Source organism: Lepisosteus oculatus, chromosome 3, assembly GCF_040954835.1.
Source record: "Lepisosteus oculatus isolate fLepOcu1 chromosome 3, fLepOcu1.hap2, whole genome shotgun sequence".
In the NCBI taxonomy this organism is placed as follows: domain Eukaryota; kingdom Metazoa; phylum Chordata; class Actinopteri; order Semionotiformes; family Lepisosteidae; genus Lepisosteus; species Lepisosteus oculatus.
In genome coordinates, this window is record NC_090698.1 from 42065568 (window position 1) to 42090399 (window position 24832).

The window sequence follows — 24832 nt, forward strand, 5'->3', positions numbered from 1 at the left end:
ATAGATAAATGCTTTTCTGATGCTCAGTCATTTGCAAGTCTTTATCCTTAGCAATACCATGGACTGATATAAAGGCCATATAACAGCAAGACAAATCAAAATCATCTTCCATCGTTCATTTCTCGTCCATTCAAGAAAAAAAAAAGCAAAATGGTTTAACAGCTTATTTTTCTCAGTTCTCAGATCAATGGGAATGAGATCATATTTTCTTTTTCGATATGCATACCAGCATATCCAACCATCCATCCATTTTCTAATCGCTTCTTCCAGTTCAGGGTGGTGGGTGAGCCAGAGCCTGTCCTGGCAGGCAACTGGCACAAGGCAGGATACACCCTGGACAGGATGCAGGGCACACACAGACACAAACACACACACACTCCAGGGCTTATTTGTCCAAGGAGGCAGTTAACCTACTAGTATGTGTTTGGATTGTGGGAGGAAACCAGAGCACCCAGAGGAAACCCACACAAACACAGGGAGAACATACAAACTCAACGCAGACAGCATTCCAGCTCTGGAATTAAACAGAAGGCCCTAGTGCTGGGTGGCAGCAATGTTAACCACTGTGCCACATGCCACCCCATTCCAGCTCTGTGTACTGTATATAGAAGAAAAGGTGTGGTTATTCCTCTCTCTCTGCAGGAAACGGAAACACGGAACAAAGATCTGGAAGTGCAGCTGAGCGAGCTGGAGCAACGCCTGGAGAGCAGCCAGATGGAGCAGGAGGCCTTCCGCAAGAACCTCAAAACGCTGCTGGAGATTTTAGACGGCAAAATCTTTGAACTGACCGAACTGCGAGATAACCTGGCCAAGCTGATAGAGTGCAGCTAAAGCTCTGTGCCACATGACCTCCTCTGAAAATGAGAACACACAAAAAAACTAAACTAAAGGTGCCCACGGGAGTCCTGCCTACCTTCCTTTTTTCTCCGTTCACCTGGAAGATAAAAGCGTATTATTTTTAACATATGATATACTGCTAATGATGTTTTGTAGCATTCCATCCTATTGAGAAATATACAGTATGGTCTGCTTTTTCCTTCCATTTCCAACAGGTGGTATATATTGTGCTTTGTGCTTCACCTTGAGTCAGTGAGCACTTCTGATTTATTATTAATGCTGTTATTAACACATTTTCCTCTTATTGTTGTTTCTCCATGACAGTTGGCATTATCAGCTAAGGTAAGGCACCTGACAAAGGGAACTGAGACTGTCGATTAGGTTTTTGCTCAGCATCCTTGGCTGGAGCTTGCCCTGATGGTTCAGTGTACCGCATTGCTGGCTTTCTAATGACATGTCATGAAGGCTTTGCTGGTTTTTGCAGTTTGTTACTTTATAGCCGCCACCTCTAGGAATCAAGCCTTTCCTCAGCCATACCTTACTGCCCCAATGGCCTTCTCCCCTCTATGAAACTGCCTCACTATTTATCCTGTAGACGTTACAGGAAGTGTAACAATTACATTTTGTGACTTCAGTTTAAGGGCGAGGCATTAACAGAGACCTGTACACAATGAGCAATACAAGAGGAAGCCTCTGGACACCACTGCAGTCCCACAATCAGGTATTCTATTAATTTCCTGACTGACGTGTGAGTGACCCATGTTGGGCCTGCACTCAGTGGGCTCCTCACCCTGAACTTACACAAAGAGGGTCTTTTATGCTGAGTGCCGCGTGGGTCAGCAGCGACTACAAAACAGTCTTTTTATTTCTATACCTTTTATTCTTTATTTTATTTTTTAATAAAACAACTTTATACTCTTCTTGTAAAAAAGTAATTGTACAAGACTGTTTGGTTAAATCTACAAAGGGTGTTTTCTTTTCTTGGGGGGTTGTCTTTTTTTTTTCAAAGTGCAATGGTAGACTTGACTCCCTCGATTTCTGATTATTTTAATGATTATTATTCGTGATTCATGAAAAAAAGGAAAAATGCTGTTCTTGGACCTCAAAGGCTTTTCTTTTCTTTTCTTCTTTTTTAACGTATGGTATTTATGGGTCTTCTGATTGTATTTATAGGTGTGAAAAACATTGGCAATATTTTTGAATTATTTTAAAAAAACTTTAAAAAAGCAGCTTGTGCTGTTCATGAACGACATGATGCAATTAAGGATTTAGAAAACAAATTTGCCAAATATGTTTTCCTGTACAGTGTATTTATTGAAGATGTCTTTGGAACAGAGGCATCATGGGCAGCTTGCAAAGGTACTGTTTGTGGGGTATATTATTGCCAAAAAATCTGTGATATTATAAACATATATATATTAATGGAGAACACTATTTAAGGGCTTGTAGTTGGATTTGTTCATTTTAAGGAAATGTATTACAGGGTTAAGATGACACTTTCTACTATCAGATATAACAAGCATTATTATAGATCTTTGAAAGGGAGTTTTGAGTAAGAACTTTAAATGTTGATATACCTTTTGTTTAATGACACAATTGTCATCTAAAATTGGTAGTTGAAATTGGTCTGAGCTGTAGTTTTCATTCCTCTCCCCTCTTAGCTGTTAGCTCATATAAAAGGAATTTTATACAGTTTTACCTGAGCCAGATACAAAAAAATGTGCCCTGGTTTATTTACTTTGTCAAGGCTCCAGAGGAATCGGACTCCTGCGTAGGAAAGAAATCGTCCCTGGAGCCTGGAGAAACTTTTGTTCTGTCACTATCAGAAACCTGAAGTCATAACATTGTGTTTAAATAATTGAATTACTACAAGGGAGTCCTGTGAGCTGAAGAATAACAGGTTTTATTTTGAAATACAGTGACAATATTCTAAACAACATGTGTTGGGTTGCTTTATTTGTCTCGGTAATGTCATTTTTCTCCTCCGATAGAATCAATTCACAGGCGTCACAAGGGTTCTCACCAGAGGATATAAAGACCTTGCTGTTTGTTATTAATGAGGTCTTGACCTAGGGGTGGCATGGTGGCATAGTGGCTAGCTTTGCTCACTAGTGGGGACCTAGGTTCAATTCCTGGTGTGCTCTCTGCGTGGGGTCTGTAAGTTATGCCCATATTTGTGTGGGTCTCCTCCAGGTGTTCCAGTTTTCTCCCACGTCATACAGTAGGTCAATTGGCTTCTGGGAAAACTGGTCCTTGCGTGTGTGCATGTTTGTGTCTCTGTCTGCGTGTGCCCTGTGACGGACTGGAAACTCGTCCAGGGTGTATCCTTGCGCCCATTGGTTGCCGGGATAGGCTCCAACTCCCCCCAACCGTGAATTGGAGAAAGAGGTTAGAAATTAGATGGATTGATGGGCTCGACCTAAACCTATATATGAAACAGAAGAGCAAATCAGAAAAGACACAAGATTGTGGTTCAAATAAATATACTTTATTGAATAAAACCAATGTATTATGTCAGCACCAAAACTGTGAATATGATGTTACATCACATGTACAGAAAAAAAGAGGCATTTTCAGTACTTGGTATACAATGTTTTATTCACCTCAGGGAAAAAAATGTAGGTTTGAAATACAAAGCAGTCATCAGGATTACAATGGTAAGAATAAAGAATAGGCAGAATAAAGGCAAAAAACTGTTAGAGCAAATATTTTACATTTCAGTGATATTGCTATACAAATGCTTGCTTAGTTTTTAAAAATTATCTTTTAATAAATACATAATCTTGTAATTTTAGGCAATTGCTCAATGCATTGTGAAGATCCAACTCTAATCCTTTACAATACAATGTACATTAAATAGAATGTTTCTTTTTTTCAAAACATGTCTATTTCTAATATAATATTGCACATATCTAGTGACTGGCTAATCATATACTAATGAGGTTGATCATGATGTGCCCAGGCAAGCCAGATATTTAACATCATAAAATTAAATGGTTCAGGTAACATTCTGTAGTGTTGGCCAAGACCTAGAACAGAGATAAAGATAAACTGAACATTATAAAGCAATGAAAGATAAACGCAGCAAACAGTGTTTAAAGATCAGACAGAAATTACTTTAAATAAATCTAAGTACAGTACATGTAGTTTACAAATATTTTCCTTTTGATCAACTAAAAGTTCCATGGCAGGATACAGTATACTTGGGATAAATCAGTACTGAACAGAAGTCAACAGATGTGCTACACTGTACCATGGGAGAACATTGTGCAATAAGTGACATTATTCAGTTTCATTACTTGAGAATTTGATAACTTCAACATGCCGTGATCAGCAACCAGTAAGAAAACTGCCATTTGGCATGGGCATGCATACACTGTTGTCACTGTATACCATAATATGCACTTGTCATTAATTTGTTTATAAAATAATGTTGCAAAGAAACAATTAGTTTTAACTGGCCAAACAAGGTAATCAAATTTCATTTTAAAACAGCAGGATTACTGTACATGAAAACTGCTTTTTTAAAACTTCATTACACTTCTTACTATATTCAGTGCACCTTGATTTCAAACTTCATATTAATATTCATATCAGGTTATGCTTTAGAAATAAATGGTAATACTTAAAAAATACAAACACACAAAAGGCTCAAATGAGGCAAAATGAATATGGTTTTCTATTTATAGAATTGGATAAAAAGAGGGATATAGCTGAGCTGACCAAATTAATCTGACTTGATGGAGCTGTGACAGTGAGTGGATGATCACAGGGATTTGGCTGGATTCAGCACACTGATCATTAAACACCAGAGAAGTGAATGTCATTAGCCACTCTACCCTAGAATGGCCTGTCACAAGCAGCCTACAGTACTTGAAACTCCACCTCTGAGTCGAACAGGCAGCAGTCAAAGTCTCCTGGTTTTCTTAGAATACTGTTTCACAATGAATAAAACAATATCTGCAGCAACAATAGAGAAAATAGGACATTTCAGCACAAACATACAGCAACAGGCCTGCATAGTTAAATGGGAAGAAAACATTCATTCCCCTGAAGTTTCAAATATTTTTTTAAACAGCCCATACTACTGTAACCCACACATGTGATTACACACTGAAGCCTCATAAATAAAAGATTACCTTGGAACATAATTTGTTCAATAGTATCAAGATTTTGCCAGAATGGTGGTTATTTATAAAACAGAAATAACATAACTATGCATGTAATCATGGGAGTACCAGTTAAGACCGTGTCCCTTGTTAGCAGAACTGTCATTTACCTGTACACATCACAGGAATTCTCTATGCCTTTTGTTAAATAGATATTTTGCTCTACATGGGTATACATGGTACCTCATCATCTGGTTGTCTGAACCAACCGAGGAATATTCAGTTTTGCTTGATTTTTAGAAAACTTGGTTCAGAGCATAGTTTCACTTCACAAAATGATAACCCTGTTACAAGCTTAAAAATGATCTGAATTGTCAGTGCCTTTGATCCCCTTACTTGAAAATAATGAGCACATTCTTCAGAAATTAAAAGCAGCTTCCTTGAACAATACTGATGTAATTCTGATGAAAACAGTATCTGAATAGTAACCACACTCATCCGTTAACATGTCTTTCTAAAATCAGCATTATTTGAAATGCGAGTGGATGCAGCACTGTACCAATAAAACTCTCCCTGTAAGCTGGTTCTCCTCCTTCTCACTGCCCACACAATGGCTAAAGGAATACATCAAACTGCGTTAGTAATGAAAACAAAAAAAAGAAGCTAAATATAAAAACTAATAACGTCTTAGTGCAAGCCTCCTCCTGCTTGCCTCTTGAGATAACTACCCACACGCTGGACTTTAGCCTCTTACATTTAAACTGAAGCTCTTGTTTCAATTATTAATTTCTTTCAAGTCAATTTATTTATTTGAGACAAGGAAAAAAACTCCAGCATCAGAGGGCGATTATTCACAAAAATGCACAAATAGCTTTATATCTTCGTGTTCACCTCACCAGCCATGGCCTGCTCTGATATCATAAACACCCACTTTCCTTAGCAATAACTGCGCAAGCCGAAGACGGCAACCACAGCACCGCTCAAGTTATTTGCACAAATGCCTTAGGGAAGAGCCTTACTACAGCAGACGACCTTCGATCACAGAATCCTAGCGCCACCCAGAGGATGAACAGTAAAACAGATCTAAGATTTCAAAAAACAAATTTGGTATCCAGTCAGAAACCTTAATTCATGAATGTCTTCAAAATAGAAAAAAAACTAAAAATATATATTTACTAATTAAATTGAGAGATACATTTATGCTTGTATTTCATAGTGTGTGAAGTCATCAAGCTGGACATGATACTGAAGTACATTTTAATTTCTTTGGTTAATACAGGGGCAGCACCATGGCACAGTGGTCAGCATTACTGCCCCACAGCACTGGGGCCCTGGGTTCAGTACCTGGGGTGCTATCTGTGTGGAGTTTGTATGTTCTCCCTACGTTCGTGTGGGTTTCCTCCAGGTGCATTGTTTTCTTCCCACAGTCCAAAGACATACTGGTAGGTTAATTGGCTTCTGGGAAATTTGGCCCTAGAGTGATTGAGTGTGTGTTTGTGTCTGTGTGTGCTCTTTAATGGACTGGCATCCTGTCCAGGGTGTAACCTGCCTGGTGCCCATTGCTTGCCAAGAGAGGCTCTGGCTCCCACACAATCCAGTATTGAATACAGCAGTTAGAAGACGGATAGATGTGGCAGTTTGTACTTAAGCATATAGTTCTTGGGTCCTGGGATTAACTGCAGGTTTTTGCACCTTCTGTGAGGAACATGTACTGTATATTCTACCTTTGTTCATGTGTTTACTCCAGGTATGCTCCCCGTTTCCCCCCACCTCGCAAATATATGCTGACTGGGTTAATTGTTTTTCTAAAATGTCCAAGTGACACTATGAAGTGCTACACTTGAACTGACTGTTAAATTTATTAGGCTCTGTGGGGCCTCTTGTGGATAATTAATCTAATTAATTCAACTGAAGTCTGAGGCATTGTCCAAACAAAACTCAAAAGCAAGTGCCTCCACAATTTAAATGAAAAAAAGTGATAACAGCATTATGAAATCTGAATACAAATAACACAGCATAAATGTCTAAACTCTCACAACAACACACTCACCTTTTAAAACTAAACAAGGAAACAATATTTAACAAAACACACAATAAAGTACTTGGATTATAAAATGCAAGTTTGTCAGTATCGTAGACAATCTTTGTTATCAGGAAGTCTGAAAAATCTTTTGTGTATATTCAATATGATAGAATATATACTAAACATGTCAGTAAATATTAATAAAATATAAAACATTTGTATTTTGTTTGTTTTTTAACTGTATTTTTTACTCTTTTATTTGTATTTTAAAAGTCAGCTTTATTGCACTTTGTCAGGGCTTCATCCCACTTTTAAATATGACATTTTTTTGAAAGACCACCTAAAGATGGCTAATGATATTTATCTTGATTATGTAAATCATTGTTCATAACTTTAAGGCAAAGCAACACCACTATTAAAAATTAATATAAAATACCTGTTTTTCTTTAAAGCAGGCAATCTGAAGATCTTCCAAGAGATTACATAATGAGATTAATTTGTGCTGAAACTTTTACAAAGCTCTTTCCAGCAAGGATTAGCTCAATCCCAAATACAACCAAATGGATTGAAAGCCTCCATCTGCCTCCACGTTTTACAGAGGGGCAATTTCCCCTTAACAGCTTGTGATAAATCATTTATATCCATTTCAGCTCCTTCACACCAAAAGCCTTGTTAACTAAACCACAGTTTCACAAGAACCCAAGCCAAAGATCCTCCATTATTGCCTCCTAGACCATTACATTCTCCACAGTATGGCTTTTACTGAATATACTGTGTACTAATGCCTGATAATTGTCTAATAGATTCGGTTCTCTCCTTAAGAGATTGCAATATTTGCGCAAATTAAAAAAAGAAAGGCTTGCAGTTTATTACAACTTTTGTATCTAGGCCATTTTATCTGTAGCCACATACTCTCCAAAATTCATTTTCAGTTTCACGGCCAGTCTTTTTATCCACACTACTGAGAAAGACAAAAGATGTGTTAGACACACATGTTGGAATTGAGGATGGTTTTGTGAGTTACACAAAAAAGGAACACCCAAACCAGTGTGACATTACGAAGTCAGCCGGAAGGTCCCAGGGCCAGGGGTGAAAGAGATTATTCACATGGGTATTGTTCACATTCAAAAATTCGCCCAGACATGCTGAACAAGGGAAGAGTTATAAACACAGTCTGGGTCTTCTCAATGAACTCTGATGAAGCGCACGTCATATCTCTTGAGCCAAAGGCAGTTGTGCCCTTTTGTTAATCATGATCTGAGCTTCTTTTTGCCAAAATTAAACTACAGATCTCCCCTCTCCACAAACACACATTGTTAAGCTTGCTATATACAGTACTGTAATACATCTTACCTACAGTATAACCCATATTCATACAGGTAAAAAAAAGAGTGCTTGGTTAATAATGAGAGCCAACTTTTTATTACTGATCACCTCTTATTTCCCATGAGTGACCATTAAAAGGCTCATGGTGTTTAGAAAGGAATGGTGGGAAGCATGGGAAGAAAGACAGGCCAAATATTAGCTTACATTACAATGCAGTTGCCTGGCCAAAGAATCACACATTAGACTGGACCCAAAAAGAGGGTCCGTCAAAATCAGGTGTTACTCAATGTTATCCATGACAAAGCAATCTTGGGACGTTCCTTGTAAATTTTCTAGACATTCGGGTGATGGCCAGATTCCAAACGATTCTATTGGCTCCAGTTAGTGTGGAGGGGGTGAGGGTTTAGGAGGCAAAGAGTTTAAGAGTCATGTCTGGCAGATACTGTTCTGATGTGCAATTCAGGAGCTGCCGTTATAGAAAAAGACTCCAATGTTATACAGTAGTTGCCATTTTATACCATACGAACCCCGTCTAGACAATCAAGCAATGTCATTGAATGTATACTTCACATACCATTTAAGAAATTCTTATGCTTTGGTACTGACAACATAGCTGATAAAATATTAAATAACCCATTTAATGGGCTTGTGGTCACACCCCTCTCTTGGCCCCTTTAAGGCCAGTTCGGTTTGTCCTCGGTTTGAGGGCCATCTTTCTATTAATTTGCATAGTGGAATGCTGAAGGAAGAAACACAGTCCTCCAGCCTGAAGGTCAGTGACTCTCTAGTGTTTTACGGGATGTAGCATCAGCAATTGATTATGCCGGTGTTATCTCTAAAGGGTCGGCTTTGGCTGTGGTGTAATCAATTAATTTGAGCAGCATTGCCACACCAAGGTCAATATTACTTGATAACGATATTGTCAATTCCCAGTATGTTGGTGGCGTACTGTCTGACTAATGAGAAGCAGGTCTACAAAACTGTACTGGAGAGCAAAATGAAATGTAAAGAATAAGATGTGTCTGTTTATTTTGTAGTGTTTTTGCCACCTGTAAGCAATTTACAGTAACTTCTATTAACTTTTTTTTTATTTTGTAGTGTCTGTGCCAGCTGTAAGCATCTTAACTCTAAGCCATCATGCAATCTAATGGTTCTTTTTCTGCAGCAGAGCAAACACTTTGGTTCCTGACTCACCATTGGAAACGTATTAAATCACTACATCTTTCAGAAATTGAATGTCATAATTAAGGTAGCACAAGCCAATTCCTTCTTGATACAAAGGGGAACAAACTATTGCATCTGCTTGTTTATCAGTCTCAGCCAGCTGAAAGATCAAATCCAAGCAGGGTGCACTGACCAAAGCAATCTTCAATCAAATGACCTGTGCCATTCCTACCAAGGTCTTGACTGTAAGGATTTGGAAAGTGCATTCAGTAAGTGTCATCACCAATGAAACAGTACCCTATTCAGCCTTGAACTCCATATAAAGATGTACTATCCCACACATACTGTACATACAGTAGGATGATAAATAAAGGCAACACAATACAAAATACAGTGAACTCTGTCTTGGTGAAATTAGCAATATCTACAGCCATTCTGGAAAGACAGTTGTACGCACTCTACATCACAGCTTTGCTGAATAAGGAGATTTTCAGTCAATGCCCTTAAAGTTATTTTCTTGACTACCGTATTTCAGTAAAAAGAGGGTAATGCTTACAAAACACAAAACTATAGGTTTGTATAATATTGGCAACAGAAATACAGATGTTATATTTTCATCCACTGCATAACTGAATACTGCACATATCTGCTACTCTGTACAGTTAATGAAATACTCCTATGAGTACCTGTTGAGGGAACCAATGCTTTATATTTGTAAAATATCCAGACTGAAAGCATTCTGACAGGAATAGACTGTTGTCGTCCTACAGTACCTACACTAAATGTTGACTATGAAAAAGCCTTACAGGAAGCTATAGCAAAACATCCATAGTGGGCACGTTCCTATTTCACACAGGAATGTGGGTAAGGATAACTGAATGCTACCAGACTCGCAAACCAGTGGTTCATATGCAATTTCTCCATAAACTGCAAAAAGCAGGTTTGCACACAAATACAGACTCATTTAGTGGGATATCTTAGTCTGCAGGATACAAAAAGATCAATGATATTACCTGTTAAAGTATTTTTATATTGCATCTGAGAGAGAAACTGTGAGGATGTACAGAAAATGTTCAAATCTGTATGTATTGCAAAATTATATTGCCGGATGTTTGACTCAATCATTTGGTGACTTGTTTCAATCTTGTATGATTTAAAATGGTCAAAACCCACAAGGAGATAGCAATAAATACATAAAGTCTTAGATCCTTATGATATAGATAAAGATTTAACTAATTTAGAAATACTGGGGAGACCACTGTAGAAACATTTATGACACTCATACAATATCAAAGCTCTGAAATCTACTCTGAACTCTGAAACTACATGAAATAAAGAACAGTTTGATCATCTTCATTAAGGACTTTCTCAAAATTGCAATGCAATTAACTTTACCTTCCTGGAAACACGTTCCACAGTTAAAACAAATGTGTCAGTGCCCATGTAAGTCTAATTGATTAAATTGATTCCCACGGGAGGCTTTGTTTAAACAGCGGGGCATGAAGCAAAGAAAACTGAGCAGCCTAAACAATTCATGGTGCTGAGTGAAATAACTTAATTTGTGTTTTTACAGAAAATACTTGATAGTACAACATAATCACTATTATAGACAGTCAGAACTTTAATATTCAACAAATGTGAAAACCTTTGCTAAAAGGTCAACATTCTTAAAGCAGGAAATATTTTTCAAAAGTGATCAGGCCACATGCCCTTAACTACACCAACTGAACATCTAATGTGACTGGGAAGGCAAGCTTGAACAAATGGCTTTGGTCCATGATTGTACCCATACTAGAAAGAAGAGGCTCTCATAAGTATTCCACAGGGGGAGGATTTTGGCAAATTCTCCTATGGAATCAGTCTATTGCCAAGTTCTTCTACGTAACCCACACTGGTCAAACAAGAGACCTTATACACAAACCGAAAGGAATAAAAAACATTTTACACACACTGTGGTGTATGTAATTACTACTAATGCGGGTTGCTTCACGTACGAATGCAATAAAACAGTTTAAGGGTGATTTCCTTTCAGGTCATTAAACAGGAACTACCCCCAACTCGACACACACCACACTCCCCAGACCCCCCAGCCTTACCACTTTACTGTAAGGACCAAATCTAAAATGAAAATGAAAACAATGCAGAAAAAGCAGTTGATGGGAAAGACTGAAAAACCAGCTTCCATTCCTTCCATTATTTTCCATGATATGCCTGATCTAGCGTACAAGCAGAGAGTATATTTTATCAATTATAGTTCTGCATGTGGTGTGAGGGTGGGATTTCAGGCCACTCAATTCTTGTCCAAGTTGTGAATCTTGGAACATTAAAGGGACAGAAACAAACACAGAGAACTAACAAACGACGCCAACTATTGTCGGGAAAATCATGAGAGCTTCTTAACTAGTGTGCAGCTGGGCCACTAATTGTGCTATCCCTCTTGTGCTTCTGTCACCCCAGTGCTATGACCCAGGGTATTTGAAGAAGAATCCTGGAGATATGAGTGAGACGAATGTCTCCGATAAGAGTCCTACGGGGACGACGAAATGCAAGAATGCAGTTAGAGTAAATGGACATCCATTCGAGAGTCTCAAACAATCAGAAAGGGGTATGTGACCTAATGGAGCAGGTCTTCAGCTGGAAAAGATCAAATGATTTTCAAGTGGAGTTTCATACGGAAATAATTTCTTCATATACTGTATATATATAAGAAATGAAGTAAACAATAACTGAGCCCAATCTGTAGCAGAAGTTTGGCCTGGGTGGCTCTATTGAGGAGGTCCAGGATGGAGCCAGGAGGCCTAGCTCTCCCAGTCAGCACAGGGCAGCCCCTCGTCCTCCGACTCAGATTCGGGGGAGGCTTCTTTGATGCGGCGCAAGGCTTCATGGATGCTGCGGGTGAGAGGGTCGGCGGAGTCGGGCAGCTCCCCCAGGGAATCCCGTAGCTCCTGCCGCTGCACCTTCTTCAGCTTGACACCCTTCCGGATCTGCGCCAGTATATTGTTGCTGTCGTCCTCATCCGGGGAGGGCGGCAGGGGGCGCTGCTCCACCTTGCGCAAGTGGAAGCTGCCCCGCTTCAGGGAGGCCAGGACTTCATCCATGGGGGAGCTCACTGTCAGCACAAGAAGAGTGCACACAAGGATAAAATATTAAAATTAAGGCTCTCCATGGGTTAACGTTCCCACTCTGAATAGCACAGAACTTATTAGGCTTAAAATATCCGGGCTGTAAAGCATCCCCATGTTTGAAGGTTCTTCTGTTCTTAAAGAACAAATGTTCTTTAAAACATGAGTGTTACTATGGTAACGTGCATTATGAGGAATGAGTAAGATTAGGAACTTTTATTCAGGATGTGGATCAAAACTGCTTCCGCAGAGTACAGAAGCTAAATATTTTGAATGTCTTCAATAGTGGCACAGTTCCACTACGAAAATGAAAAGCAAAGCCTCACCTCTCCTTCGCTGCGAGGCCTCCAACGCCGTTGTCTTCTTGAGTTTCTTTCTGGCGCTCACCAGCTGGCTGCTGTCGAAGAACTGGGCCGAAGCTGGGACGCTAGCACCGGGCAGCTTGGGGGTGTCTTTCTCTTCCCCTTTGGGAGGCTGCGTGGGGCTGCCAGGCTGGGCCGCGCTGTCCGGGAGGGGCTCCTCACTGGGGAGGGGCGGGGGCGGGGGCGGAGGTGGGGGTGGGGGCGGAGGTGGAGGAGGAGGAGCCGTAACAGCGGAGGCAAGCGCAGAGAGATCTCTTTCTGGAGGTAGGGAAAGGAGCGGGGCAGCAGCTGGGCGTTGTTCAAAGGCAGTGTCCCCGGGAGGTAATGAAACACTTTCAAGTTGGCGTGCATCAGCAACAGCCGACGGCTGGGTAACAGCGGAGAGCCCTGAGCCTTCTGCCCCTGTGGTCTCTTCAGTCTGCACGCCAGCAGTCAGCGACTGCGGCTGATCTGAGCTGCCAATGGGAGCTGAGGTGCTGGCACTTTTCCTTCTTGCATAAGCCAGTCGGAGTCTGGTGGATTTCAGTATTACCTGACCAGGGTACCGCTGCACAGGAAAAGAGAAAGAAGGAAGCTGACGAAAGAATCTGGCACAAAAAAATCAATTTGTCTGCAGTGAGGAATGTGAAGGTAAGACGCAAAAGGGTCTAAAGACAAAACACTCAAGCTTTTATAAAAGGAGAAAAAGGAGAAAACCCTGTGCAAACCTGTATGGGAGAATAAATGTATAGTAAAAAGGAAACAGTGGTATTTGTTACAGGGAGAAGAAAGAAAGAAATTTAACCCAGTTAAATTTTTAACTTAAGTCAAGTCTGAGGCGAAATATATAATAAATTAATCAGTGTTTCACATAATTATGAAAAAAAAAGGATCAGGCTAAAAATAAGGAACTTTTTGAATATTTTAACTCCCAATGCTAATGGGAATTCTAATTGAAACTGAAACTGGCCAACTGAAATTCACTAATTAAAATTCTGCAAACGTTTACAACAATCTTTCCTTAGCACATGTTTCATATAATAAACTAGTGAAAGTGGTTCTCAAGCAATTGATCTGGTGTCATTTCATTTATCGATATGAATCAATCCTCAGCACTAAGTGCCCATCTAGTTTAGGGCTTTAATGACAAGGAACTCCTGTTTCTATTTCTATTTGACAAAAATGTCTGCTTGTTTTAAAGTAAACCAATAACCAAGGCTTTTGCAAATGCAATGACTACAGTCCTAGAATCACACAGGGATTTGATTAAAGAGAATTGGGCTCTGGTACCAACCTGTTTGAAGCTGCGCAGTCTGTCCAGTGTTTTCTGTCGCTCCTGACTGACCCATGTGCTCCTTTTCTCTTCTTCTTCCTGTTGCTGTTCTCGTCTCTGCAGACACATAAGTATAAAGTTCCAGATGCAATGATGCAATCTTAAGGGCAACCTCCCATCTCCATATCCCATAAGATGTCTCATCTGGCCCCAGGTGTGCAAATGTTTATTAGATTCACTGTGAAGTGAAATGAAGGAATGAGACTGCAACAAGCTTCCTAAAAGTCAATATTTATATTCAAATTTAGGTGATGAAAAGGAATTGGCTAACATTCATCCATCTATTTTCTAAGCGCTTCATATAATTCAGGGTAGCAGGAGAACCAGGGTCTATCCCAGCAGCCATATCACCCTGCAACTCACAACTGGCAACCCACTGAAGCTAAGCAGGTGTGAGCCTGGTCAGTATGGGAGACCTCCTGGGAAAAACTAAGGTTACTGCTGGAAGAGGTATTAGTGGGGCCAGCAGGGGGCGCTCACCCTGTGGTCCACGTGGGTCCTAATGCCCCAGTATAGTGATGGGGACACTATACTGTAAACAGGTGCCGTCCTTCGGATGAGATGTAAAACCAAGGTCCTGACTCTCTGTGGTCATTAAAAATCCCAGGGCGTTTCTCGAAAAGAGTAGGGGTGTAACCCTTGTGTCCTGGCCAAATTTCCTATTGGCCCTTACCAATCATAGCCTCCTAATAATCCCCATCTATGAATTGGCTTCATTACTCTGCTCTCCTCTCCACTGATAGCTGATGTGTGGTGAGCGTTCTGGTGCACTATGGCTGCCGTCGCATCATCCAGGTGGATGCTGCACATTGGTGGTGGTGGAGGGGAGTCCCCATTACCTGTAAAGCGCTTTGAGTGGAGTGTCCAGAAAAGCGCTATATAAGTGTAAGCAATTATTATTATTATTATTATCCCAGAAAGTAACTGGAGGGATGCACCCTGGACAGGACACACACACAGACACCAACACTCCCACCAGGGCCTGTTTTCCCAGAAGCCCAATTAACCTACCAGTATATCTTTGGACTGTTGGAAGAAACCAGAGAACCTGGATGAAAGCCACGTATACACGGGGAGAAAATATAAACTCCAAGCAGACAGTGCCCCCAGTCTGGAATTGAACCCAGGGCTCCAGTGCTGTGAGATAGTAATACCGACCACTGCACCACCATTCTGCCCAATGGCTAACATTCAACTTCACTCAGGTGTGTAACATGGAAAAAACAAACATTGTGTTTTCTTTCTTCTCTTTTCAGCATGGAAACCTATTACTTGTTCCTTTGTAGCCTACGCATGCTGATGCAGCTACTCACCTGAACTACTAAAATCCTTATGTTCTTTCAAATCACAGTAGTGTGCCCAAAGAAAAAAATAGTGCTTGGTATAATTGTGCAAGTTCAAGAAAAGCACTAAATGGCATCAAAACTTGTTTTAGACTGTTTAATGTTTTAGATAGTTGTACAGTCAAGAAGGGAAAAAGAAGCATTCTAAGGTTTGTTGCTTTTCACAGACATTTGACAGAATCTGGTAAAAAAACGTGTTTGTGCAAACAGCAGTGACAGTTGTAGTTCTGTTATCGAGGTTGCTCCAAAAATTTTTAGGAAAAGTGTGTGTACAGGCCTCACTGTGTCATTTTATTTCCCCATTGTATTTCTGCAACGACATGTCCCTGTAAAACTATACCTCTGACATCACTGAACAGTGCCAACGCAACTTGACTGAAGTAAAGACCACAGGTAGCACTGAGTATGTGAAACTGTTACAATAACATCACCAAGGGTGCATGCTTAATGTGTGGGCTATGCAAGCACAGACAAGATGCAAACTGAATCTTGGCTGATGGCTTTGAACAGGTGCCTCAAGGGATGAATGAATGGATTTAATGGGCCGAAACCTGGCCACAGCCCCTGTGTTTAACTCCCCCTGAAATCCAGCATTTATTTTGCATGTGGAAGAAAAAATCTTAAGTCAGAAGCTGAGAGCAAATACAGAAGCTCAGTGTTAATAAAACAACATACCAGTTGCAAGGCATGATGGGATGTGTAGTCCTCTTGGCTACCTTGACGATGCTGTATCTTCTCATTGTGATTCGCAATGCAGATTTCCTGTGAAAGAAGAACTCCTTTTAAGACATAAAGACCACTCAAAAGTAAGATAAAAACTATACATTCCTAATGTGAAATTAACAATATGCATTTCAAATCAAATCAAAGTTTATTTATCAAATGCACAACAATACAGCATACAGCAGTAGTTGCTGGCAATGAAATGTCTTTTCTGCGAGCTCACAAAAATCACTAGAATCACAAAAACACAAAAATCACAAAATTGAGGTTACAATCACAAAATTGAGGTTACGTTACTTAGTATTTCAATATTAAGTCAAGCAATGTGCTCTACTCTGTCTCTAAATCTTAAGCATGATCTTGTTAAACATACTGTACATGAAAACATGTAAACTAAACTAGTTGAGGTCCATCACTAAGCTTTTATTTATTGTCATGACTTGAGAAATATGGGCATGCTTCAGTTTTCAAAGTTTTTATTCTGTATTTTGTTACACCAATCAGATTTTACAAGTTTTTCATGGCACACAGGGGAGAATGAGAGAAGTACAGGGAGGTGAAGGGGAAACTCCCACCTCTGTAACACTCATCTTTCAAAATCTCACGGACTCTATAGCCCTGTGCTAGAGATTAGAGGACATGTGTGTTTCACACCGACAGCAGTAGTCTGTTGGGAATCCTGGGCTAAGATCTAAGGACATCTCATGTCCATTTTTGAAGAAATCGGGATTCAGAAACCAGGATATGGCTTTTTCATGGCTTTATGATTGCTGGGGTTTGTTCATGGAGGAAAATAGCCTAAGTTAGGTTTTCTGATTTTTTAAAACAAGAGAGATTTCAGATAACATGCAACGGTCTACTAAAACCTCCCTCATCACTAATATTCGGTAAATATGTAATATTGTTTCACTATCCACTACAGCTCTTGCCAGTTTGCACTTGTATTGAATTAAAGACTCCTACTAAAAAGAAGCTTGGTACATTTCAAATTGACAAGTTGCCGGCACTTGTATAAATGGCACTGTATAAGATAGAAAGAAAATATATACGCATTACTCACTTTATTTTCTGCAAGATCAATGTTCATAGAGAGTCGTATTCATGCAGTGAAAATCTAATTTAATATTTTAGCATGAGGAGTAAGAATAGTACCTTCTTGTTCCTGAGGTAGGCTTTCTTGGCAGATATGCGCCCCCTTCTGGCCTCAAGTTGCCGTATCCTTTGTTGCAGTTTGAGGAGCTCCTCCTTCTGTGGGTGAACTGAAGCAGCCAAGTCCTCTGTGGCCAGCATGGCATCCATACTCTCGTAAGTATCATAGTACACCACTTCATCCTGCCTCTCTGCCACAGAGACACAGGCAACAACAAAAAAATCATCTGCGTGCTGCAAACACAGCAAACAGCTACAGTATGTCTTGCTATATCTATGTACTAAGACTGAGTAAGGTGTGCAGTTTAGAATAGTTTAGCATTTGCTGTGTTTTGTTTCTGAATGACAAGTGATGTGTTTAAAAGATTTTAGCAGTTCGCTGTCCTTGTTTGCTCCCAATCAGACACTCTACATGCATAGAACGTTAGAGGGAGATGGATTCCTGAAACCTTCCATTTTCAAAGAATCCCAGCAGAAAACAAAAGTTGATCAGCTTCAATAAATGAGATAATTATCACATTAACATCCAATTATTCCTCTTGCTGATCCTTTCATCTGTGAATACTGGGCCATTTTTGACATTGGGCATTTTTAACAGTTTTGAAGCAATAATTATTTAACCGAGCATTAGCAGAAAACAATGTCTTTATTGGGTCAACATTATAAATCCTTTCAGACACAACAGTGCCATTTGCCATGAGAGAAAAAAAGGAAAATTGGTATGCTAGGAAGTGAAAACATTTATAGCATTTGTACAATTACAACCATTTAGTTAAATGTCAACAACGCACAGGAGATGACAGGTGTTCTGTTCTCCCCTTGATATGCCCCTCATATATCTTCATCAGCAGTCAGAGGAGCTGTGTTTTGTTTACCAAAGACAATGTGATGTATTTAAAGCCTTGATCATTTTAATTTCTTACTCCTAAGAGATTTAATTCAGAATCTGAAGTTAGCAGCTTCCAAAAGCAAAACGTACATACTGTACACTCACAATGATCCTTGTCTTGAAAACTGAGCTGTGTTAAAAATACTTCACTACAGCTAGTAAATATGATGAAGGAAAAATGCTTCACTTTTTTTCTTTTTTGACATTAATTATTGTACATTCCTTGAAGGGCAACTGCAATGCTATTTTCATATTTCAGAGTCAGAAAGAATCGGCATTGATGAATGCATTTCAAACTGCAATAAAAGTAAAATATACTCCATAACTTGTAAAATTTACGATTTACACCACAGAATAGACACACTTTCCAGGTTTCTGCAGCACCCTGTTCAGGCCCTATTATGTTGTAAACAAGCAGATTTGTGAAAACTGTACAGTACATCTCTCTCTTTTGATCCAATAGAAATATTGCTCTCGATATCAACATGGTTTTGCAGACAAATAATACTTGTTAACTCTGCATGCATATCATGTTGGAACATTTCTGCAGTGAAATGTCTGTTGTACAACCTGTATTTATTCACTTGTACATCACATTACATTAGTCATTACAGAGACTAGTGAGGAGGAAGGGCCAAATCACGTCACAATTTGTACTGTAGGAACTCGAATGCCAGTTTGTGACAACATGGCGACTTGCAGTACTTTCACAAAATTCACAATTCTGTTCTTAATTTGAAATTTGTACATTTCTTCTATAACGTCAATTAATTTATTTTGTTACTGGGATTTAATAATTTAATGGAACAGAACAGTAGAACACCAGAGTTACAAAAATCATTATAGATGTTATTTCAGTTTTAAATGTGTTTGCGCTTCTTATTGTTTGAAATGGTTTGTAAGCAAAATGTTGAATTAATGATTCTTAGTTTCATGTCAGGTTTAACAAGTTGTCCTTACTTCAAGGAATCACTTGCCTAAACATTCCCTTTATTTTTGAAGTTTATTTACAATAAATGTGCACAGTTCATTATGTCAATATCTTAGTTTCTTAATCAGAAATAAATCAGCTTTCACTTCAGAGGTATTGTTCCAGTGTTCTATTATCTAAGAAAAACACAACAGCTGGCACCAATTTAAATGTCTAAATCATAGGCTGAAAGAAAAATGAAAATTGTAAAACATTCCTTTAAAAAGACCCTGCCGCGACAAAATGGATTGTTAGTCTTTATTACAAACATTTTGGTTGTCAGTCAACTAGATACCTGGTCAGTTCGTTACTTTGGTGTTTGAAGTTCTACTATGCCTGATTCTTCTGAATTGAACTGAATCGAGGTTTATACAGTATTATCTTTCATCTCCGGCTTTAATGATTCACATAGAATAATACCCAAGGAAAAATACTGCAACTTTCTTTGCATTTGAAACAAAATTTTAATGCAATTTCTTTTATTTTAATTTCTTTCATTTCTTCATGCTTGACTCTGCATTGATATTAGTATCTTTCAGAAAAGAAACTGGTTATACTGTATGTTTACCTACAAAAGTGAATAAGATCAGAATACTGGGGGGGTTCACATACTGTATTTGCTAGGCAAGATTATATTAATTCTGAACACCAGAATAGCAATGAAATGGACTAGTGTGAAGAGTTGCAAGTTTGTTATTTAATTAAGGGAAACACAACACAGGAAACAACAAGAGTTAACTGGAGCTTCAAACATATAAAAGAGCTGTAGAGAATAGAGCTACAACTATGCAAACTGCACTGAAATCTGTATGTTACTGTAGAGTATCCTGAAATGAAATGTACAGCTTGCATATACAGTGTTTACTTAAGTTATTTTTAAATGGATTTAACTCCAGTATACTGATGTCTTCCCTATAAAATCATTCATTTCACAAGCTGTTTTTTGCACTCTTTAATGTAGTCTTTATAGCTTTTTTGCAGAATCAGTGTTTCATCTCATAACTGAAATCTTCAATATAGTCCAAATGAAAAACAATCACCATGGGTGATAATATATCAACGGGACCCAATTGCCACTTTCAGGTAAACAACAAACCTTTACTCTCTGATATTTCTTTTCTCTATATTTGTTGTTGATGCAATACTGAACCATATCAATAAATTAAATCTGCAATCCATCTGCTTAAACTGTACTAGTAGCTTAGGCAACGAGACTTGGCCTTTTAAACAAAAGAATGCTGTTGAAGAATGTTGAGTTAATCAATGGCATTCTTTCAACACTCAGCAATTACATTCTGTTACCAAGTCCCCTTGCCATATTCCAGCCTTATATGCCCGAACTAAAAAGGGGATGATAAACTCACAAGCAGGAAGGCTACACCTCCACTCCTGGGCCTGTTCTGCCAACAGGAAGTGGGTGTGCTGCTTACCGATCATTTGCCTCTTGATGCTCTCCAGCTGTGCAGTCAACAGCAGCTCCTCGCACTTCAGGATCTCAAACTGAATTTCATAGAGCTGGAGCTGCAGCTCATAGTAATCCGATTCCAGCTGGTCCAGGCGGGCCATGGCCTCCTCACCCCCCTTCAGGCTTTGCATCTGGGCAAACCACAGGCGAATGGAACAAAGGTCAGGGCAGGGCAGGCTTGGATAAACAAGAAGACAAGGCCAATGGGCAGCAGACATTTAGATTTTGTCTTCCACAACTCAAGGCAGGAGTGGAAACGCTCACTGTGTCCTTTCATTCAGATTTCGCCATACAATATTCACATACAGTATTACGTTACCCGATATTGCCTTACACAACACCCTCAACCTGCCAGAGATTGATCCTTCAGGTTCGAGGAAGACAATCATCCATAACCCAATAGATAACTGATGAATGAACTGGATCCGGATACCACAACACATTCACTAAAGTGCTGGATAAACTCTGTACCTGTTTAATTCATGTATTCTTTGCCTGTTTATACACTTCCTGCATTGTACATTACATAGAAAATATCTTACAGTATTTGCATTGTATGTTCCTTAGTGGGTTTTCTGGGTCCATGGTATACTGTAACATTGATGGATGAGTGGCTAAAACACATTTAGTTAAATAAGGGACGTGAATCTCTGTTTTTTTAAAGAACATTTGATACTGTAAGTTAAATATAGTACGAAAAAGAGAAAAACTATATTATACTTTTACATACTGTCACACTTTTGCAAAATTAATGCAACCTTTATAATGTATTTTTCTGTATCATCTAGGTGAATTTGCAGTAACAAGTTTAGAATGTTTTGTGCATGTCTGTGCATGCCGTGCCTGTCGGTTCTTAAGTTTTGTATTTGCAGTATCAATTTGTTTTCCAAAGGTTAACGTATTATATTAAACTACAATATTGTTGTTTAATCGTATCTACTGGAATATGGCACTATGATGCACTGTGTGAGGTGTTATGAAATGATCAAATAAAAAGTTTATCAGAAAAGGTTTCAATAGAAATAGGCAGCATTCCAAAGACTTGATGATCCAAGGAAATTCATGCCTTCCAGATCAAGGTATAAACTTTAATAGTCAAACAATTTCAACAAGTTAATGCCTAGATCTAAGGAAACCATGAGTCCAACACCATTAATTGTGCCATTAGAGGGAGCCATTGTTAAATCTATGACAGACTTTCATATGAACTTAAGAAAGTTACAGACAAGAGAAAGCCACTCAGCCCAACCACCTCATTTGGTAACGAGCCAGGCAGATGATACAGACCTACATGTCCCTTCAATACAAAGGATTCCCAAACATCTTCATTACCTTCATTACTAGGCCAGAGAAATTATCTCAAATGCAATGCAACCAGAGATATTACAAAACAAATGAAATCAGTAATGCTACAAATCCGTGAAGCTATATTTTTTACATTTACTTTTGTAGCTCAGAGATTTTTAAGTTCAAATGACGGTGGTGGATATTTGATGAGAATGCAATTCAAATTTTACTTCGAAGTGCCTTAACGTATCATTTTAAACTGAGAAGAAAAAGCCTCTGATCTGAAACATTGTACAGGAATTCTGGTAGAAAGTAATTTAATCCTTTAAAAAGAAATCTTCTGGCAACCTAGTTCGTAGGGCACATGATGCCATTTACAGAAAAAAATCACTTTAAGATGCCATCATCATCATACACATAAAAAATGATAGTTCAGGTGGGTAGCTGCGTCAGCATGCGTAGGCTGCAAAGGAACAAGTAATAGGTTTATTCCATGCTGAAAAAAAGAAGAAAGAGAACACAACGTTTCGGCCGTGGAGCCTTCTTCAGGTGTCAAAAATGATACCTATAAAAAATGATACCTATTATCTATCTATACAACCCATACTAGGTACTTAAGGCAAAAAGACCCCCTGAGCCAATCTCGCCAGAGCAGATTAATGAGAGTTTGCCCAGAGCCCTTCTTCATGGGGAACAGGAACTGGTCAATTTAAAGTAAGACTATCAAATCTACCCTTCACCTCTTTGCGAAGTGGAAGCAAACTGGAGTACCTAGCGAAGCCCACACACTTGCATAAAAAATATTATCGGGAATATCAGCTTTTAAGGAAGATCTTGAGGAGGCTTTTGAGTGGCTACAGTAACTGTATACAGTATTTCTCTTAACACACTGTCCCACTGTACTCTTATCACTGATTCTCACTCTGCCCAGCAAAAATGTCCTTTAATGAAGGAAGAAGATGAATGGGCAATTATTCACATGTCACACAAAAGACATAGCAAATTTTCGAAGAAGAAAAAAAGGTATTGCCAATTTCAAATAGAAAGACATTGTAAAACACCTGACATGCTAAAAAAGAAACAGATACTGTACGTACATCTTAAAACAGGACTATTGCATCCAAGCACAGATAATGCCAATTAAACATCTGAATTACAACTTATTAACAGCAAATGTTAAGCAACAACTACTAAATTGAAACCATCAAACTATCCTTAAACAAACTGAAGAACGTCTTAGAACTACATAAAAACAACAGGTATAATCTTTGAGAACCATCTTCTGTATTAGTACACTATCTCTTACTGTATAATTATTGGAAACAGGAGAGGGAGAAGCAAGCAGCTTTTGAGACAAAAGTAAATCCTCGAGTCGCGTTTTCCCACCCAAGGCGAGTGCGCGTACCTCTTCTCGCAGTGCGTGCTTCCTCTGCTCCAGGCAGATTTCTTTTGCCCTCATCAGCTGCAGCGTCTCCTTGGACACGGCGTACTGCAGCTTCTCCATGCGTTCCACCGCCACTGCCCACGCAGCCTTCCCGAACTTCTTCTGGTCGCCGCGCATGCGGTCGTACACAGCTGAGGCACAGGAGCACAAGAGCACAGGCCCGGACAGGATGAGAGAGGTGTGAGGATGGGGGGGACATCCCAGGACATTTCACACTGTGTACACCGTCTCCGTGACACAGCTCAAGGTTTATTTAAACAATATTTTGCTGTTGTTTTTTTTATTTTACATACCCACCCCATCTGCCTATGCTAACTGTTCCTTTACACCTTGGGTCAGAGAAAGGTGCACCGCACAGCGAGAATAAAGAAAGGCAAATGAACTTCTCTAATGCCCTGTACCCTTGAAGCTGTTTATCTTTGTTAATTTATAATAAAAAAAAATAACTGTACAAAGAGCAGGTGCACAAATTAACAGCCACTCTCCTATTGACCAACAGCGCCTGAGAACAGAGAATGGAGGACCATGGTGTTCCTAGAGCTCAACCTGCGGTCATAAGTAAATAGCTTTAGTGGTGGAGCTACTGTTCTTGAGAGCCCAAAAGTGTCTGAAGTTCTTCTGTAAAAGATTTACTAAATGTTGGTAATTAGTGACACCTAGAGGTTTAAAAGATCAGTTTGCCTATATCTATGGTCAAACATTCTACATCATCCTATTTAAGATACAGTTATTCCTAGCTGGATGATACAAAACCTTTGGTCACTATTGTATATACAGTAGCAAAAATAAAGAATGAGTCTCAAGTTGCTAATGTGAAAGTGCATGAAAAAATAAGAGCCAGATTCTTTTATTGATGATGTAACATACAAGAGAATAAAAATACCACTTCAGGCTCAAGCAATCAGTATGAGTTCAGCATTATGACACTGAATCTTTTAAGTCATGCACAGCATATTTTTAGCCACCTTCAAGCTAGGATGTACAAATTAATCCTTTTCACCTTTGCAAAATTCTACATACGATGGCAAAGAAAAACAGTTATGTTCACTTGAAATGCAGATTAAATTCTCATCTCAGAGGCATGAAAGAAATTCATTGATAAAAGTTGTACATCACAAAATTGCAACCATGTATTGCAGTAAATGTTTAAAGAACAAAATATGTCAAATTCATTTTAAGCGCTGAAGTACTGTAAACCATTTTATTTTCTTTTAAATTTTACATTAACAATAGGTAATTATTGTACAATATGTTTTTTATTATTTAATACAATAAATGAATTCAATAAAACAATAAAGTTTCACATC

The 24832-nt window shown here is 39.0% G+C and overlaps 2 protein-coding genes across 7 annotated transcripts in view; one reads left to right on the top strand and one right to left on the bottom strand.

The window, feature by feature from the left end:
* The window catches only part of homer1b (homer scaffold protein 1b), a 98506-nt gene extending 95732 nt beyond the window's left edge, over window positions 1-2774 (top strand). For 4 of the 6 annotated variants that reach the window (XM_069187179.1, XM_015365610.2, XM_069187180.1 and 1 more), the window contains one exon: window positions 643-2774. In XM_069187179.1, coding sequence (XP_069043280.1) covers window positions 643-831 — 189 coding nt within the window. In that variant the 3' untranslated portion in view covers window positions 832-2774. The remainder of the gene's footprint in view (window positions 1-642) is intronic. The other 2 variants (XR_011189075.1, XM_069187181.1) reach the window with 2 other exon arrangements.
* Window positions 2775-3303: 529 nt separating this feature from the next.
* The window catches only part of jmy (junction mediating and regulatory protein, p53 cofactor), a 73297-nt gene continuing 51768 nt past the window's right edge, over window positions 3304-24832 (bottom strand). The window contains exons 4-10 of the mRNA XM_069187178.1: window positions 23487-23656; window positions 20760-20925; window positions 17474-17661; window positions 16274-16360; window positions 14217-14312; window positions 12908-13490; window positions 3304-12568 (exon numbers count right to left, since the gene is read on the bottom strand). Coding sequence (XP_069043279.1) covers window positions 12258-12568; window positions 12908-13490; window positions 14217-14312; window positions 16274-16360; window positions 17474-17661; window positions 20760-20925; window positions 23487-23656 — 1601 coding nt within the window. The 3' untranslated portion in view covers window positions 3304-12257. The remainder of the gene's footprint in view (window positions 12569-12907; window positions 13491-14216; window positions 14313-16273; window positions 16361-17473; window positions 17662-20759; window positions 20926-23486; window positions 23657-24832) is intronic.